This window comes from Aulonocara stuartgranti (genome assembly GCF_965226115.1).
Source record: "Aulonocara stuartgranti genome assembly, chromosome: 17".
NCBI classification, from domain to species: Eukaryota; Metazoa; Chordata; class Actinopteri; order Cichliformes; family Cichlidae; genus Aulonocara; species Aulonocara stuartgranti.
The window spans coordinates 16,333,596-16,351,757 of NC_138953.1; the positions used below are offsets into that span (position 1 = coordinate 16,333,596).

The 18,162-nt window shown below is 40.3% G+C and overlaps 1 protein-coding gene across 2 annotated transcripts in view; it reads left to right on the forward strand.

The window, feature by feature from the left end:
* nfic (nuclear factor I/C) overlaps nucleotides 1-17,897 on the forward strand; it is a 37,249-nt gene extending 19,352 nt beyond the window's left edge. For both annotated transcript variants that reach the window (XM_082509916.1, XM_082509917.1), the window contains exons 8-13: nucleotides 1,529-1,650; nucleotides 4,947-5,060; nucleotides 5,198-5,355; nucleotides 6,485-6,668; nucleotides 7,660-7,748; nucleotides 8,090-17,897. In XM_082509916.1, the coding sequence (XP_082366042.1) occupies nucleotides 1,529-1,650; nucleotides 4,947-5,060; nucleotides 5,198-5,355; nucleotides 6,485-6,668; nucleotides 7,660-7,748; nucleotides 8,090-8,110 (688 nt within the window). In that variant the 3' untranslated portion in view covers nucleotides 8,111-17,897. The remainder of the gene's footprint in view (nucleotides 1-1,528; nucleotides 1,651-4,946; nucleotides 5,061-5,197; nucleotides 5,356-6,484; nucleotides 6,669-7,659; nucleotides 7,749-8,089) is intronic.
* Nucleotides 17,898-18,162: the final 265 nt, after the last annotated feature.

The window sequence follows — 18,162 nt, forward strand, 5'->3', positions numbered from 1 at the left end:
TCCCCGGCCATATCACACACACATATCTGCACAATTTGCAAGTTTGCTCACTTACAAAGAAGGATTGGAAGAAAATGCTGCAGTCAGATGAAACCAGATTTGACCTCTTTGACATCAGCTCCGCCCGCCATGTTTGGAGGCAGAAAAAGGTTGAATGTGACTCAAAGAACATCATCCGCACAATCAAACACAGAGTTGGAAACATCATAGTTTGGCCTGTTTTTCTGCTAAAGATGATTTCACAATAAAATCTTGGATGAGAACCTCCTTCTCTCAGCCAGGATGTTGATGAGATGAAGCACATTAAGGTGGTGAAAGCTAAAGCTTCCAGTTTCTAAGCAACAGCCAAGAAACCTAAAGGATTTAGAGAGAGTGTGTGAAGAGGAGTAGGCCGAAATCCCTCCTGAGATGTGTGTAAACCTGGTAACCAAATACAAGAAACTTCTTCCTGCATGTAGCAGTAAGAAGTAGCTCAGGAGGTATCTCCTGATAAGACAGTTGGTGCTTCGATCCCTGACTCACCCCAGTGGGCATGCCAAATGTCCTTGGACAAAGTTGCTCTTGCATCCATCGGAGCATGAATGTGTGTGAACGTTAGTTAGTAAGCACTTAAAAGCATAGAAGAAAGTGCTTGTACGATTGGGTGAATGTAGCATTTTGTATAAAGCGCTCTGAGTGCTCTGGAAGAGTAGACACGTGCTATATAAGAATCAGACAATTTACCATTCTTGCTGGTTTACTCATCCACTAAGTACTAAGTCATGTTGTTCTTGAGAATCAAATACTTTTTTCACAATGACGTGAAAATCCGTTCAGAACTTTTATTTAATGTGTTTTCCTGTTTGACGTTCTGTCGCTCTCCATCAGAACAAAACTGTCATAAAAACGAGAAACCGTTCATTTCTTTCTAAGTGGGCAGACTTGCAAATTCAGCAGGAGATGAAAGAATGTGTCCAGTTGAATGTTTTTATTCACTAGGCATCTTAAGTTTGCAACAAGTATTCATTGGAAAATCAATTGCACTTAGGAGGAACATTAAGTGTGCAGTGTGTTATTGTGCGGACTAAAATCAGTATATGGTTGGAAAAGTAAGAAACACCACTTATTCTTTACAGAATTTATCTGACATGATAACAGTACACAATAGTTTACAGAAATGTTTTTTTGATTCTTGCCCTTTTTTGGCTTTATTTAATAATATTAATAATATTTAATAGTGACAGTTGAGACTGACAGGAAAGCAGAGAGAGAGGGGGGGGGACATGCAGCAAAGGCCAGAAAGGCCCAGAAATGGTTAAATGAAAATGGGCTGCCAGGGTTGGATTGTAAATGATTTGGGTCTCTGAATGAAACGGGAAACAGTAATGCTGCTAAAAAGCAAGTTGACTTCAGCCCACACACAGGTCCTTATGGCCTCACAGTAATCTTACCTTATGCATTTTAACACTGGACTATGCTTGATCTCCTCACATGGTGCTCAGTGAAACCAGGATCCTAAATGTGTGAGCATCTCTCTATGTGTCTTCAGGAGTAAACGTCATAAGTCTGGCTCTATAGAGGAAGAGGCTGATAGTCCAGGTGGGGAGTATTACCATTCACCTTCCTCACCAGCCAGCAGCTCCAGGAACTGGACTGATGACATGGAAGGAGGTAAGACTACCATATCGACTTTCCTATTTACAGTCATGCTGCTGAACAGATTAGGGCCAGGTTTACTAATACATTGCACCATCACAAACAGGTTTTTGGCATTTAAAAAAATATTGTTGGTAATTATGAAGAGAGCACAGTGACATAATTGAATGCAAGAGGCGGGATTTTTATGCGACTGACTATGTTGTATATCTATTTCTGTGAGGAGAATATTTAAATCAAGTATGTAAACTAATGTACTAACATTTGTGTTAGTACATTTGTGCAATTTACTGCTAATTCATCAAAACTAACAACTAAATCTATTAACTAAAACTAACCTATTTGGGTATTGTGCTCAGATGCTAATTTGCCCTGTTTATTAAATCTGGCCCTAAAGCTTGTGATGCACTTATTTGGATTATTATATTTAAGATTAGCATGTAGGAAAATCCTGTTATTCACCAAAACGATACTAGCTAGTCAGTAGTATAATTAAATAATAATGAATTCATATATTTTATCAGTATTTTTATCAAGAGGCAGGGTCATGAACAGATTCTGGACAGTTGTTATGCATAAGAATAGGATTTGCTTAGGCAGCCTGTATCAGCTGCTGGCTCAGCAGATACCTTCTATACATTGCAATGAAGGGCGCGCTGCATCACTGACTACAAGAAGGACAACACAGTCAGTGTTCAGCCCACTGCATCTCTTGCAGACGAGCTTAACAACTTCTATGCTCGTTTTGACGCAGACAACAGATCTGTTGTCTGCGTCAGAATCCTCTACCCTCAGGAGGACAGTGAGGCTGCAACTTTAACTCTGAAAACAGAAGCTGTGAGATGGACCTTTAAAAAGGTCAATCCTTACAAAGCTCCGGGACCGGACGGCATCCCAGGCCGGCTACTCAGAGTGTGTGCAGACGAGCTGGCAGAGGTGTTCACCAACATCTTCAACCTCTCCCTGAGGCAGTCAGTGGTCCCCACGTCCCTCAAAGCATCCACCATCATTCCCGTTCCCAAAAAATCAGTGGTCTCCCGTCTGAATGACTACCGTCCTGTTGCACTGACATCCGTCATCATGAAGTGCCTGGAGCGGCTGGTCAAAAGTCACATCTGCTCCTTCCTCCCTGACACACTGGACCCTCTTCAGTTTGCCTATCAGACAAACAGAGCCACAGAGGATGCCATCGCCCTGGCAACGCACACCACCCTCACTCACCTGGAGAAAGGGAATACATATGCAAGGATGCTCTTCATCGACTACAGCTCGGCATTTAACACCATCATCCCCTCAAAACTTGCCACGAAGCTCGTCGACCTTGGGCTGGGAACACCGATCTGCAGATGGATTCTAAGCTTCCTCACAAACAGGCCCCAGGTGGTGAAAGTTGGTAAGCACACCTCCTCACCACTCATCCTAAACACAGGTACGCCACAGGGTTGTGTGCTTAGCCCCCTCCTATATTTCCTGTTCACACACGACTGTGTTGCTAAACACGACTCCAACATCATCATCAAGTTTGCGGATGACACAACCATCATCGGCCTCATCACAGACAATGATGAGACGGCCTATAGAGAGGAGGTGATGGCACTGTACGAGTGGTGTCTGGAAAATAACCTGACTCTCAACATCAGCAAAACTAGAGAGATGATAGTGGACTACCGGAAACAACCAGTCAGAGAACACCAGCCCAGCCACATCAACGGTGTCAAGGTCGAAAGGGTCAGAAGCTTCAAGTTCCTTGGAGTCAACATCACAGAGGACTTCTCCTGGACCCTTCACACAGACACTGCTATCAGGAAAGCTCGCCAGCGGCTTTATTTCCTGAGGAGGCTGAGGAAGTTTGGCATGAACGCCAACATCACCTCAAATTTTTACAGGTGTGCAATTGAGAGCTTGCTGACGAGCTGCATCACAGTTTGGTACGGAAGCTGCTCTGCCAGCAGCCGTAAATCACTACAGAGGGTTGTGAAGGCAGCAGAGCACATCACTGGCACGAGGCTTCCTGCCATTCAGGACATTTATCTCCAGCGATGCCTCCGTAAAGCACACAGCATCATCAAGGACCACAGCCACCCAGCACATCAGCTGTTCTCCTTGTTACCATCTGGCAGACGTTACAGGAGTCTGTCTGCTCGGACTACAAGACTTAAAAACAGTTTTTACCACCAAGCCATACGACACCTCAACCACAACACTCAAACACATACAACACAGTGCACAGGACGCACTCAGAAGCTACTTGCAGCTTCACAAGTACTCTGTTTAATCTGCACTGGTCACTCCACTTTATTGTTATTGCTATTTATATTTAAAAAGTACAATACTGTAATTTTCTGCTGCTCATTCCTGTACAATATCCCATCTGCCCTCCCGTCATATTTCTTTTCAAGATTTTCTTATTTAATCACTAGTGTACATATATTTATATTTATAGATACATATATATTCAGTCATCTTTTCTCTTTTACCACGTCTCTCTAATATTTTGCTCCTTACTATTTTTCTATTTTTTTAATTACTTTATTTTATTTTATTTATTTTATTATATTTTATTATATTTTCTTCTACTGTATCATGCTGCTGAGTGACTGCTGCTCGTCAAACACATTTCATTGCAATGTTGACCCTGTGCTAACTTGCATATGACGAATAAAACTGAAAACTGAAACTGAAAACTGTGCATTTTAATCTGCTTTAGCTTTTGCATCCCACCACATTTATGCTATGTGACTCAGTCAGTCCATATTCTGTGACCGTTGTCTACTCTGGGGGGCTCTGGGAGGGGCTCTTACTGTTATTCTCATTTCCAGCTTCCCACGTATGCACATGGAAGGGCACCAATGCCTGCACTCTTTGCCTTATACTTTCCAAATACCAAAGAAGAACGGCAGACCACATCTGACATTTAAGAATGACAGGTTCCTCACGCCACTCTAACAAAGTTCTAATCACCGGCGCCTAACCTGGAAATTCTGATTCTAATTTGATGGAGCTGAGTATCACTTACATACAATGTCTTACTTTTTTGGTTAGGTGCCACAAAACGTTTTAAAATGCAACATCAGCACAAAGGGAAACAGTTGGAAAACCTTTCCATTATAAGCCATACAAATACCTGTGGTCTAGTACACAACTGGTTTCTGCTGAGTCAGGATCGTGTGCTTCATGATTATATATTATATTATTTTAAGACCAATTTCTAGAGAAACTAACATAAGTACAAATGACAGAAAATTTTGGGTGCTTTTGTGTGTGTGCGTGCGTGTCTGTGTGTGTGTCTGTGTGTTGTGGGATTCATTTAGGGCTGTCTCCCCCGGTGAAGAAGGCAGAACTGGACAGTCCTTCTCCCCAGGAAGACTCACCAAGAATGGGTTCCTTTACTCAGCACCACCGGCCTGTTATAGCTGTTCACAGTGGTCAGTAGCACACACACACACACACACACACACACACACATATATGTGTGTGTGTGTGTGTGTTAATGTTAATGTTATATGTTAATTTGTTATTTACTTAAAGGATGCACAGAACAACATGTCATTTTTTTTCTCAGGTCTGTCCCGGAGTCCACATCCCTCCTCATCTCTTCATTTCCCATCTTCCTCCTACTTCCCCCATGGAGCGATCCGTTATCCTCCTCATCTTGCCCAAGACCCTCTAAAGGATCTGGTTTCATTAGCCTGTGACCCTGCCAATCAAACCCCTAGCTCAGTGAGTACATCTAGTCAACACAAGCCAACACACTATTCCCTTTCTCCATTGCACCTCAAGCTAGTATTACATGTATGCTGCAAAAATAAGTACAAATGTTTTTGAAGACAGATATTTCTTGTGCAACCAATTCAATCACCATATTAGCAGTTCCTCCAGACCTGCAGCACTTTGTAACTATAGACAGGGCTGCACATAAGTGGTCCGCAGATGCACATGTGCTGTCAAAATAAAAGACGTGCGCCAGATAAGAAGTTGCAACGCGCGTTTGCGTACATAAGATTTTCTGGAGGAGGACAGACGTTTGTTTAGAACTCTTAAAGATGTCGAAGAAGCAAGCTCCTTTAAGCAATTACTTTGGTGTTCCTCCACCTCCAAAGAAATGTCAGAAGGAGTCCGAACCGCAAAAGAAGCGCGTATTCTCGGAAAAGTGGTTGCAGGAGGTGAGCTGGCATTTGTTTGAAGCCAGAAAATCTTATGTACACAAATGCGCATTGCAACTTCTCATCTGGTGTGCATCTTTTATTTTGACAGCGCATGCGCACCTGCGGACCACTTATGCGCACCCCTGTCTATAGATGGAGAGTGACAATATCTCCACATGTATAAACATAAAAGTAAAAAAAGACACAAAGAGAAGAACTTTGATGCAGCAAGTACTTTTTTTTACATAAAAAAACCCCCTGAATGTGGAGCGGTGAAGGTAGAAGCAAGTCAGGATATGTGTGCGTGAATTAGAGGGAGACAGGAGGAAAGGTGAACATGCAAGGTGTAGAAATATAGAAGGTTAGAAATGAGGACATCAGAAGGACAGCCAGAGAGGCTGAGATAGTTTGGACATGTGCAGGAGAGCGAGTGCGGATATATCAGACAGAGGATGATGATGAAGATGGAGCTGAGAGGCAGGAGGAAAAGAGGAAGACCTCAGAAGATGTAATAAAGGAGCACATGTAGAGGGCTTGTGTGACCAAGGAGGATGCTGGGATAGGGTGAGATGGACGCAGATGATCTGTTGTAGCCCCTCAGGGGCACATGACATCACCTCTGTCCATAACACTAGCATATTTCATATTACTGTGGGTTTAATGCTTCTTTAATGAACAAAATTCATATTTCCAAAATATTCCAGCTGAATGGAAGTAACCAGGTCAAAGTGCCCAGTCACTACATCTCGTCACAAATGTTGGCACCCCCTGGACCTGCACCCTCTCTGGCGAGTCCCCCATCCTCCCTTTCTAGGCCGACCCTTCCTACAGAGTCAAAAGCTACTACCACGTCCTCTGATGCAGGAGCAAACTCCCCCACATCACCCAGTAAGTGGTCATAAATAATCTACTATATATACAGATAATATATACATATATATACAGTTTGTACAAAACATTTCAGTGAATACCGGTGAAAATGAGGCTTAGAGCATCAGTGACAAGTAGAGCAACTAATGATCTGTTCCATAAAATCAAATAACTTCCAGTATATCTTCAGTATCAAGCTGGTCAAATAAAAGTTATTAGTAAACGCTGCAAATTTGATTTTCCAAAGTATAAGCAAATATTAATATGCTGCCCAGAATAAAACAGTTCAGTGGAAGCTGCTGTGTACACTTCCATGTTCAATGCACGATATTAGAATTTTCTCATATTTTGTCAAGTTTGTGATTTCTGACAGAAATCTGATGCCATACTGTTATTCAGATCAACTACATACATTAAAAGTGGAAAATGTTTTTCAAAAACGACACTGTTAGGAGATGGTCATTATCATTCAAACACAATATGAAAAGACTTAACTCTGCCTTTTGAGATACTGCTTTCTGCACTCACTTGGTTGAGCAGGTGACCCATTTGCACTTTCTTGTAAAAAGAGGTATGAGAATAGACTGGCAGGTCCAGACGCAGGAGGTGGACTGATGTTAATACCTGATAAAGACAGTGTTGTTACAATGTCATTGTTAGTTAGCAGTTAATTGAATATTTTGTTTACATTGCTGTTACCTTTCTGCTCATTTCTGTGTAAACATTTAAATGTGTGTCAGTTGTATTTCATATACAGTGGACACTTAAAGCCCAGATCTAAGCTGGGCGACATTTGTGGAGTTTGGGGTTTTATTCCAACTTCCAACCTGCAATACAGACAGAATAAATATAATATATTTATAGAATATAGAGTAAAGAGGAGATGGGCAATACTCTGCCCAGTTCACATCAATTTCTCAGATAATTCTGAAGGGAAAGACGAACAATAAGCAAACTTAATTCAGCCAAATATTCTACAGTGAGCAGAGTTGTTGTTGTTAACCCTCAGCATACTCTGCCCCGGGGACCCCTCCAGCTAATCGATCATCCTTCGTGGGAGTCACCCCTCGAGACCCAGGTGGACTCTACCAAGCGCAGGTCAGTATGGTTTACTTCATTGTAAAAGTCGTTTCAGGAAGGATTAGATGACCCCAAACACCAGAAATTTAGAGATTTCACTGTTCAATATCTGGAAAATTCTGGTATTTTTAGTTCTGTGTCGTGTATTCCCAAATGGAAGTTTCAAAGGTTGAGTTGTAGCTGCTGCTGGCAAACGTCTCCCTAATACTGCACATAAATATTTTCAGTAGCAGTGTTTAGTTCAACATGATCAAGAAAGTCCTGGATTATACTTGTGTGTGAGAGGAACTCTGACTTTGTACATTTCTAAGCTGAGTCGTTGTATTTGTGTTTTAATTGTGTGTCTGTCTCCTTTCCAGTCTTGGTATTTGGGCAACTGAGGGAACTTTGGAGGAAACGTGATTGTCATGACAGTAAACTTCTGGGGGGGAAAAATCATGTTGTGAAGACATTTCCAGAGGAAAAATGTATTAACCTCTGGTCATACATATATATAAATATACGTTGCAATATATTTATATATGTGTAAAGAGACGTCCTGGATGGAAGAAGGATGCTGGGCTCTCTCAGCCGTTTTATATCCCCAGAATGAACTATGCTTTATGACATTACATGTTTGTCACAAATGGCATATTTTCAAAGAAAAGTAACGACTTAATGCAGAGGTTTCATTGGTCCAAATGAACTACAGACCAGAACCAGGCATCAACACATCAGATTCTCAGAAGCCTGAAACTTAACTGTGTCCCCAGGATGAGTCCTGTTTCCCTGGGATGGATGTCAGCCTTGACCCCTGTACCCTGGATCTCGACACTAAGTCAACTACAAGGCCTATATAGACCTCATCCCTCCCTCAACACTTAAAATGCCCCACTCTCCGCTGCAGGTGCTGCTTATAATATATGCAAATAAGCCTCCTTTAATTTCTGAACCGACCAGAAGAGGTTGTTAATATTTAATGTTTATTTGCACTTTTTAAGTATGTCATTGATACGTCTGAAGAAAATTACAAGCTGAATAGCGCAGTTTCTTTCACTCTTCCCAACAAAACACAGAGGCTTCATCTTTTTTATTGACAATCATCCACCTGAAATTATTTAGTTGCTTTGCAAGGCTCATGTTTGTAAGACTGTTTGATTGTGCTCTTTGGTAGAAAACAACGAGTAATAGTGGAATATAAGAGCTATATTCATGCCTCCTCCTCCACAGCACACAATGCTACAGCTGAAAGCAAGTGTGGAGCAAGGCCCAGTTTTACTATGCCATGTTAGAGTGCATGAGTGGGCCATGACCTCAGTTCCAAACGTACAGTGTTTGACATTGACGTGACTTCCTCAGTAGAATTATCAAAAGGCAAACACATACCTGGATGATGTGGCAGCACAGCCAGCAGTACATTGGCTGCTGAATGTGGCTGAACTGTAGCCTGGTTGTGTAATGTAGTGTGCGTGTGTGTCTGTAGATGATTGTGTATGAGAATGTGATGGTTCCTGCATTTCCACACTCATTCCTGCTTTGAAGAGATGTCCTGTAGTTTCTGTTTGTCTCAAAATGACAGGATCTGTGTTTGTGTGTGGGTGGGTTAGAAAGAGATAAAGCAGGTGCTGCACTATGATTACAGTAAAATACGTTTCTTTCAAAAGTTATGATGTGGTATGTTGCCAAGCTGGAGGTTTAGCAGACTGTTTTTTGTTTTTGATGAAGGTGTTGATGCTGATGAGCATGTTATGCATATATGACTTGAACTGTGGACAAAATCTGGGTGTGTCGTCTAGCTGTAGAATAAGTGGTGGTCCCTGACAAGTTCTGCTCTGTGTAGTTCAACCCCAACCCAATCTGAACAACGTGTGATGGAACAGCAGCAGTAGGGTTTGATTTGGGACTGGGCTGGGCGACACAGGTGAACAGAAGAACGGTGCTAGAGTTGTTTTCCAGTTTGAAGTGCCAACATCAACAAATTAAGCATTTTAAGGTAGGTCGAGCCCTTGGTTTTCTGTGTAAATGTTGATATAGAGTTTGCATTATTGCTTGCGAGGCAAAGCAGTGTTCTGTTATCGCTGACGTTTCACAGCTTCAGTTATCAAATACATTTCTATAGTGGTCTACTGAAAGGCTTGCAAGCTACATTTTAACATTGACTGAAATCTTCAGAAACATTTAAAAAGGTGAAAAAACATAACGATGAAAGAAGGAATAAAATGAGGATCAGATTCTTGAATGCACCTTAAACATCATCAGTTCTGGCAAATAAAATTCATTGTAAACTCTAAAAGAAACTGTAGTAGACATGTGCACCATGGCCCTTTGGTAAATCTTACACAATGTCATTTGTGTAAGATAATGTTACATGTTGACAATGTCAAGATTTTTAAGAAGTAATACATTATAGTCTGTGCCATAATTTATTTCTAAGAACTGGTGAGTCTAAAGCAGTTTCCTAAACACTTGTTATTTTTCCGTGGATGTAACGATGTAAAAATGTGTTTTTGATAGTGCAATCTGATTGGATACCACACGAGAAGAGTTTCCGAGTAACCTGTATTATTCACAGGAAATTTTCTGCTGGATTGTTTCTGCAGTCCGTCAGTTTTTTCCACTTGCTTTCTGTGCACAGAGAGTAAGAGAAAACTCCAGACATTGTTCCTTGGTGTAGTTGTTGTAGGCTGTTTTCATGACCCACATTTGTCTCCATCTCCTTGGAAACAAATATTCTTATTGGAAGAAAGTTTTTTTTTAAAGTGTCCCCACTGCTGTGGTCTGACCAATGACAGTTTTCTTCAAGTCCTATGCTTCAGCACCTTCAATGCGAAATAATAAAATGGATATTGGTTCAGAGAGCCATATATTTTCAGCTTTAACTAGGAAACCCAATGCTCCCTAGGATGTAGGTCTGAACACTTTCTGTTCTCAGAAAAGAAAACAGAATCTTGCAGAGCTTTGTTTCCACGTTCTATGGAAAACTTACCCGAGGACATTTTATCATTCAGCAGGACAATGATTCAATTCTATAATATTCACATAGCACCAGTTTACGACAACAGTTTTGTCTTTATATGGTAAGGTAAACATTAGGATATAATACAGTGAAAAAAAGGGGAGGAGAAGTGCATGTGCCCCAGCACCATTTAGCCATTTGAATTTGTCATGTGGCTCAACAGCACTAAAACTGGCTCAGTAGATAAAATAAATGTTTGCAGTGTGTTCTAATAATAGTCCGTAAAGGAAGCATATATAATGTAGGTACTGGTCCCAGTACAGAATCTAATGGAACTTCATGACTGACTTTTTTGCGTGAGGAAGCTTTGTTTACGTGATTAATTCTGAACCCCTAAGCTTGTGGCGCTGTGTATTTAAAAGGGTTTATGCTCAGACCTGCTCAAGTTAAAGCAGAGGCTTTAAAGAGAATGTGCTGAAGTTCAACAGCTGAAGAAGATAGAAAATTGCTTCACTGGGCTTCCAGTGAACTGTTAGCAAAGCAGGTGGTATAGTCACTGGAAATATTGGACCCAGGATTTCCAGTGATATTTACAGTTTTGATCATGCAAGATATTACTTTGCACTGGAAGCAAACATCTGTGGGATCATGCAAACGCCTTGCACCAAAATGCACCAAGCAGCAGAAAAAGACAGCAGTTCACAGATATGGACAGGCTTCACGCGTGTGTTTGTACAGCAATTCGGACAAAAAACAGAAATTCCATTTTAACATTTTCCTTCTGTTTCTCCTGCCTCCTGTTGTCTTTACATTTATAAATGCTTGTGTGAGTTACTATGGGAATGGGCATGAATGATCAATTTCTAAGGAATCTTACTTGGACGTGTCCCCATATAATTTGAATCTTATATCTTGAAATTTGATTTGATCTTGTCTGTTTTCTGTCAGGCCACACCTAAAATGTACTTTACCTTGCATTAGAGCAGAGATGTCGGTGCATTTCCTTTTTCTTTCCCACGGTTTGGGGGCTATAGCTAAGTTAATTTAGTGCCTACAAGGGATCAATGACATGGACAGAAAGTGTTGATATGAACTGGATTTTAGTTTAAGGTTCAGTTAAAGTTGTCTTAAAGCTGATGTATATTGCATGGTGCTGTCCTGGTCGCTGTGCTGACCTAACCAATGCATGGCTCAACTTGATAATACCTCTCCATCTCTGTCTTGCTCTTCCTCATCCTTCTTTTCCTCCCTCTGTTCTGCAGACTACATCAGAGGGAAGTGGATGGAAGGCTATATGTTTCTTTGAATTTAATAATAGCTCTGTTGTTAAACTTTTGCACGATATTTCGTAAAACACATTATGTGCCTTGCCTTTAGTTAAAGAACAGTAATATTTTATGGAAACATGATCATATGTTTCACGGTACAAAAAAGCTGCATGTGTGATTACTCGACATTAACCAGTGTAGCAAGTGCACATTTTTTGGTTGTGGTGGTGCGCCACCTGAGATAGTAACTTACGGCTAAGCTCTATGAAAGCTTCCACTAGCTGTTTATCATCTACTCTGTTATCCTAAAGATAGAGCAATTTTTACAGTGTGAAAGGAAGTGTGTGAAACTTTGCGGAAATATGCTCTTTTTACTGTCGTATGAAGAAAACAACTTTGTTCCCTAAATAATATACATTTGGTTGCAATTAAGGTAGCTCAGCTGTTATATCATGACCTACTGAAAGTGTGAACTTGGTCTGTATGGCCCCAGTGACGCAGGCCTGGAGATCAGTTGACTACCATCTGGCAACTACACATGAGAAAAACGTGTCCTCGGCTACTCCGAGTGGTAGTGAAAAGTGCCACACAAACCGGAAATGGACAACCTGTGCCGTCCAACTAAAAGTTTTGCCTTTTACAGCTGGTTGGCTGAAGCAGTGAGGCTTGACTTTTACTTTGAAGGCTAATGTCCTGTCTTTTCACTTTGCATAGCAAGTTTTGCTCTTGCGGGTGTAGTGTTTAGAGACAACTTGGCATCTTCCATGCAAACTACTGTGGCAGTCTGCTAGCATCTAAAGCAATCACAAGGAAGTTTTTGATGCAGCACCATCTGTGTGAGCAATTTCACCCAGCAACCACTCGCCATCTGGTTGGGAAATATTCATTTTTCACTGGAAGGTTCCCAGAAGTTGACAGGTCTCTAGGCTGGTGTGACTGAGGCCTAAGTGTGAGAACTGTAGACTGTGATCCAGCCTCCAAGTATATACACCTGCTGTCATATATATCATTTAGGTCCCATGCTTGATTTATTGCAACAAAAACACGTGAACACATGGAAAAGACTGCAGTTCCCAGTATTTTCCCAGTTCCTTTAGACTCTGTGGATTTTTCTGGTGTTATCTGAGATACTCAGGTGTTGCCTGCACTCATATAGCTGATTGGATTCAGTGGCTGTGCTGTTTAAGGCTGGCGTGTAGGCTGAGGTGTCTGTGGGCTAATGTAAGTGAACATTATTGGTGTTGCTATGTGTAAAGTCACATGCACACATTGTTTGATATTTGCTTAGATATGTGTTATATGAAAATGTGGACACCGTTGTGTTGTAGTAAAATGTTTTTTCTGGGCGTGGTTAAATATGGATGGAAGCTTTGATTTGAAAATACACTTTGCAGAGGCTAAAACATGGGTTGAGAAAGTCAAGTCTGGTGGTAAGTCCTGCCTAAATGTTCGCAATACAAACAAAAGCCATTTTCAGAGGCACTGCTCAGCTCTATCTACTTAACGTTTTATTGTCCCATGTTAGATGCATATAGACACATTTAAAGGTTCTTATTGCAGGGAAAAATCTTGTTGGGCTTTAGCTAGTATGGCCACGTATGGTTGCCATGTAATGGAAGCATGTTAAACATGTACAGGTTTAGATTTCAGGGCTTTGCAGCTTTATGACTGGTGATGAGAACACCGTCCAATTGCCTATATGACGATCCTGTTACTCAGCATGTGATAAAAGGCCATAAATAACTTTGAGTTAACATTATTTTTACTCATCTTCGCTTTAGGTTATTTTTAGGTTTTCCTTGGGTTATTATTACTTTGCTTTAGAATTATAGTTTTAAACACATCAGTGTGTATAAAAATATATACAAAATGCACTTATTAGTTATCAAGATGTATAGAATGTTTAAATCATTGGTGGCTGTCTTATACAGTAAGTGGAAACCATGAAATGGGGAAAATTGTGTCTCTTAGAGAAAAATGTGGACAACAAAGCTGTTTGGTTTGGACGTCAACTGAAGTGAAATGACACAATGCACAACTGCTAAGACTTCACAATCTCCTAAATGTGTCATTGTGATAAAGAAATGTTGACAGTGATGTCACATGTAGCAATGTTTTTGTAATACATAAATTATGTCCTGAAATATTGAAACTTTTTTATAGGATCGAGCTGTTTGAAATTACTCATTGGGCTTGACTAATGAAATGCTTCTTCTTACTGTAGCACCACACTTATAAGAATATGGCCTTATTTTTGCAAGCGTCAATGAAGGTTGAGTCAACAGTTAAAAATATTTAGGTCAAGTACTTGTGTGCAGAAATGGTATACATAGAAAAACAAGGAATCATTTATCCAAATATTTTGGTGAAAATTAAACGAAATAGGGCTTAAAAAAGCATTCAGTCTTGGACTATACTGGTCCATCGCTGCTTCAAAAATAAAGGTCTTCACCACTGACACGTCATCCATAATAGGGCAAACACTGACAGAGAGAGAATGGCAGCACCGTGACGCTCTAGCAAGTTAGAAAAGAGCAATATCTGGTCATTTTATTGCACATCAGTTGCACAAACACTTTTACCCGCTGAGGATGGTGATGGTATGGGAGCTTATAGGGCGTGCCCTCAGGTATTAGTTTCTTCACACACAGACCTAAGACTTGTAGCAATACAGCAAGAACCCACCAATCCTGGTCAGGTGTACAACTTTAGCAAATCAGAGGATCCTCAGAGACCTCCTGATGGGAGTTCCATCAGAAATTATGAGCCAAAGTGGAAAGTGTAATGGTTGCTGCAAGATCATAGATCGAAGCTGAGTGGTAGAAGCTTTAATTCAGGGCTTTATATGGACTTTGATAGTGGCTGTGATTATAAACCTTAAATAACATGTATTTTGGCTTGAATGATATCTAGTAACCTGACTATGGTGATATATCCAAAACTGTATGAAGACAGACTGTGTTGCTTGTACGGTTACCAAATCTTTATGTACTTTACTTAATGTTAAAACGATGAAGCAGAGTATTAACCTATGATGGGTCTGATTGCGGTTAAGTTGTGATGAGGCCCACTATTTGCAAACATGTTTTTTCCTCACGCGTATAGGAAATATAGAACTTGCTTTTAGATTTAGTTGCTTTAAAAGTTTCAAATACATTTTTAACAAACATTACAGCCAAAAATGCCCATGCAAAATGTGCAAGTGGTTTACAAAAAACTGTACAAGCTTTGGAGTTGTTCCTTCTCCTCCAGCTGACGACCACGATAGAAACTCACGCAAACCTTCACCTGTGGAAAGAATGTACGCACAGTTTACTGGCACGTGACTTAAAATCCACATTTTGGATGCAATGCTGTCAGGAAACAGTGTGAACTGTTGATGTGCGTCTTCATTTCTGTTTCCCACCAAATGAAAACCTGACAACAGGATGCCTAAGTAACACACTCACTCTGCTGAGTGGAAGACACATGCCCAGTACTGTTAAGGTGATAGCATTTCAAGCTTGTGCAGCATGTTTACACAATGTTTTAAATAGAGGTCTATCATAATCAAATCATCATATCATAAAATACTGAAATCAAGATCAAATTGATCAAGAATTACAGCTATTAATTAATCATAATTGGCATGTGATGTGTCTTGATATTATGATCTTTCTTTTTTTTTTGCTATAAAATTCAACTTTAAAGAAAGCGACACACCAGTTCAGGCTCTCATGCAGACACTGTCCTCTTACCGAAAGTGTACAGACATGCAAACTCATCAAGTTCCTCGCTCTATTCAAATAAACCAGCAGGGCAGCAGCAACTGAAAAGTTCTACCAAAAACAATGTCAATAAGCAGTGCCTATCACTTTACTGTTGGAGGTATTTTGTAAGCTGTAGGTGTTGTTTTCAGACCCTACATGGTTTGGTGACAAACAGCGTTGCCCTCACCGGTGCAGGTCCTGAAGTAACAAGCCATACAACAAACCAAAGAGTTGAAGGAAATCTAGAGATAACACTGAGTGTGCATTTTGGGGGACACTAAAGTTCAGAGGTTTTGCAGTTTATGGTACTTCATGTTATGCTGTACTACGTTCGGGGCCTACAGCTGTGTTCTATTTTCAGCTTTTATAGGTCACGCGTGAAAAACATTATAAATGCAGCACAAATGTGATGCCACATTACAAACGGAGCATCTGTATCAGTTGATTTATCCACTGTGCTGTCAGTGCATGGAGGTCTGTATTATCATTATTATGCAGTTATAATAATGTGTCAGTTGTAGTAATCAGCTCTGTGATTTGCTTTCACCCACTGTCTACTATTTCCCCCTGCAAGCTAGCTCGCTTCACCGTCTTTTGTAAGACCCCACCCCCGCGAACACGCACACAAACACACAGTGCAGTAAATACATGCATATTTATTTTGTGCCACAGATACAGACTGGCGTTAACTGAGCGTGGGGTTGACTTGGTTCCCTCTAGATTTTTTTGAAACTCTGTGGTTTAAAGACAAACAAGTGCTGTTTAGGCGGCCACTGTTATTATAGTTCAAATTCTGATAATCAATGTATGTGTCCATATATTTCATGTTACACTGCATCACACCATAGTCCAAACTGCTCGATGATTGTGATTAGCAGGTCATGTTCAGTATTGTGAACAGCTGTTTCTGAGCAAACAGTCGTACTGCAGGTGGTACTTCCTGTTTTTTAGTTTCACGGCTGCAGATGATCAGATGTTGAACTGTTTGCTGTATGAGGAACAAAGGGACTGCAGAGGGCTCTTTTCTATGAACTATCAATGATATTCAATGCTCTACCCTACTGCTGCTGTTTCCTGGAACAACTCCATTGATTTGGTGACTCCAATATGTGTTTCTTTTTTTTGCTGTTACTTGAAATGCATGTTTGCTTTTTAATTTTTTTAATGGCCTTTGAAAACCTTTCCTGTAATTCAGACTTACAGCAGGAAACCACACTTGGTTACTAAAAATGGGATTGTAGAGCTGCAGGTTTTCCCCTGACAGTGATGCCATATTGATTTGTTTGTATAACTGAAAGTACATTGCTACTGCACAGTTTACTCCATGTGCTCAAGATAGTATGTAATGAATGAAAGTTTTTTTTCTCAGAGAATATTTGAATGCATATTTGAACATTTTTTTCCATCATAACTTTTCCAGATATTATATTAAAAAACTGCTTGCTTGCTTCCAGACATATATCCCTTACATCAGAGAAGGCATAGGCATTAAAACATGTCATCAGTTATTGCATGACTGCAATTCACATAGACTGTCGTCCTTTTCACATTAACTCTATAGTTGGAATTGAGTTAGCCATGTGATAACAACAACAAAATCTTTTTATCACTTAAAATGGGCATGCATGATGCACACTGAGGTACGCTGGTACCTAAAAATAACAACGCTGCAGTGAAGCAGAGAGCGGTCCCCTGTTACAGCGATATGGGAACGCCTCTGTGTTCATTATTGTGTACTTTGGTCACAGTTTTAACATCTGGATAGAGCTGAGTCCATTCCATTCCATATTGGAAAGCTGAAGTTCTGACATTAATCCTGACCTCGAGATTTACTGTGGAAAGGGCTGCTGCTTCAAGCAGAAAGTAGTTTCTTGGCAGCTTTACCGAGCCTTTTAAGTACTTTTTCCTATGTGGATTTTTTGTTTTTTTGTTTGTTTTTCAGCTGAAATTATTGTCAGTCATATATTTTTGCATGGCATAAACTAAAGTCTCGCACTTACCGGTCTGATCCCCTTTGAATGTATAATGTTTGCGTGAAAGCCGTCTGAACCAGTGTTTATGACCTTATGTTATTCATCTGTTGTGGGGGATATTCAACCTTTAGAACCACATTTAGACATTGCTATTGACAGATTCTAATGAAGTCATTTCTGGAAATGAGTATGTTTCCCTATGCAAAAATATACCATTAATAAACATGCTATTCTAAAACTCAGCCAGCAGGCTCTGTGTTTGTTCATTCATTCATATCTGCTGTTATTATAATGAGAATGATTTATTAGTGGACCTCCAACAGACCTCCAAATGTGAAGATCTCTTTTGAAGAGAAATTTGAAATGATCATCCCATTTCCAAAAAAGTGGTGACACTGTGTAAAGTGTAAATAAAACCATGCTATAAATTGCAGTTCTCGTAAACACACTCTGCATTTACAATAGACTCTCAGATTTAGCCATTCTTATATTTTGCTTGTTCTTATG